We start from the raw sequence: 229 nt of genomic DNA on the forward strand, positions 1-229 counted from the left end.
CCCATGGCACACCCCACCCCCAGCCAAGGGGACACTTACCTTGGCAGCGTTGTCCTTCTTGGCAGCTTGGCTCTCGGGGGAATCCTCTGCTGGCTCCTCTTCCTCAGTAACCTCCTCTTCTTCCTCAGTATCCTCCTCTTCCTCACTACCCTCCTTGTTCCAGGACAGGTCGGGCATCACTGTGGGAGAAGCTGTTGAGTCTCCACCCCCAGGAAGGGGTCACAGGGTG

The 229-nt window shown here is 59.4% G+C and overlaps 1 protein-coding gene across 1 annotated transcript in view; it reads right to left on the reverse strand.

The window, feature by feature from the left end:
• Window positions 1–39: 39 nt before the first annotated feature.
• LOC114818919 (nucleoplasmin-like) overlaps window positions 40–229 on the reverse strand; it is a gene marked incomplete at its 3' end in the record, with an annotated part of 904 nt that continues 714 nt past the window's right edge. The window contains exon 4 of the mRNA XM_029086866.1: window positions 40–179. Within this exon, the coding sequence (XP_028942699.1) occupies window positions 40–179 (140 nt within the window). The remainder of the gene's footprint in view (window positions 180–229) is intronic.

The sequence above is a fragment of the Antrostomus carolinensis genome, unplaced genomic scaffold (assembly GCF_000700745.2).
Source record: "Antrostomus carolinensis isolate BGI_N321 unplaced genomic scaffold, ASM70074v2 scaffold26489, whole genome shotgun sequence".
Classification (NCBI taxonomy): Eukaryota; Metazoa; Chordata; class Aves; order Caprimulgiformes; family Caprimulgidae; genus Antrostomus; species Antrostomus carolinensis.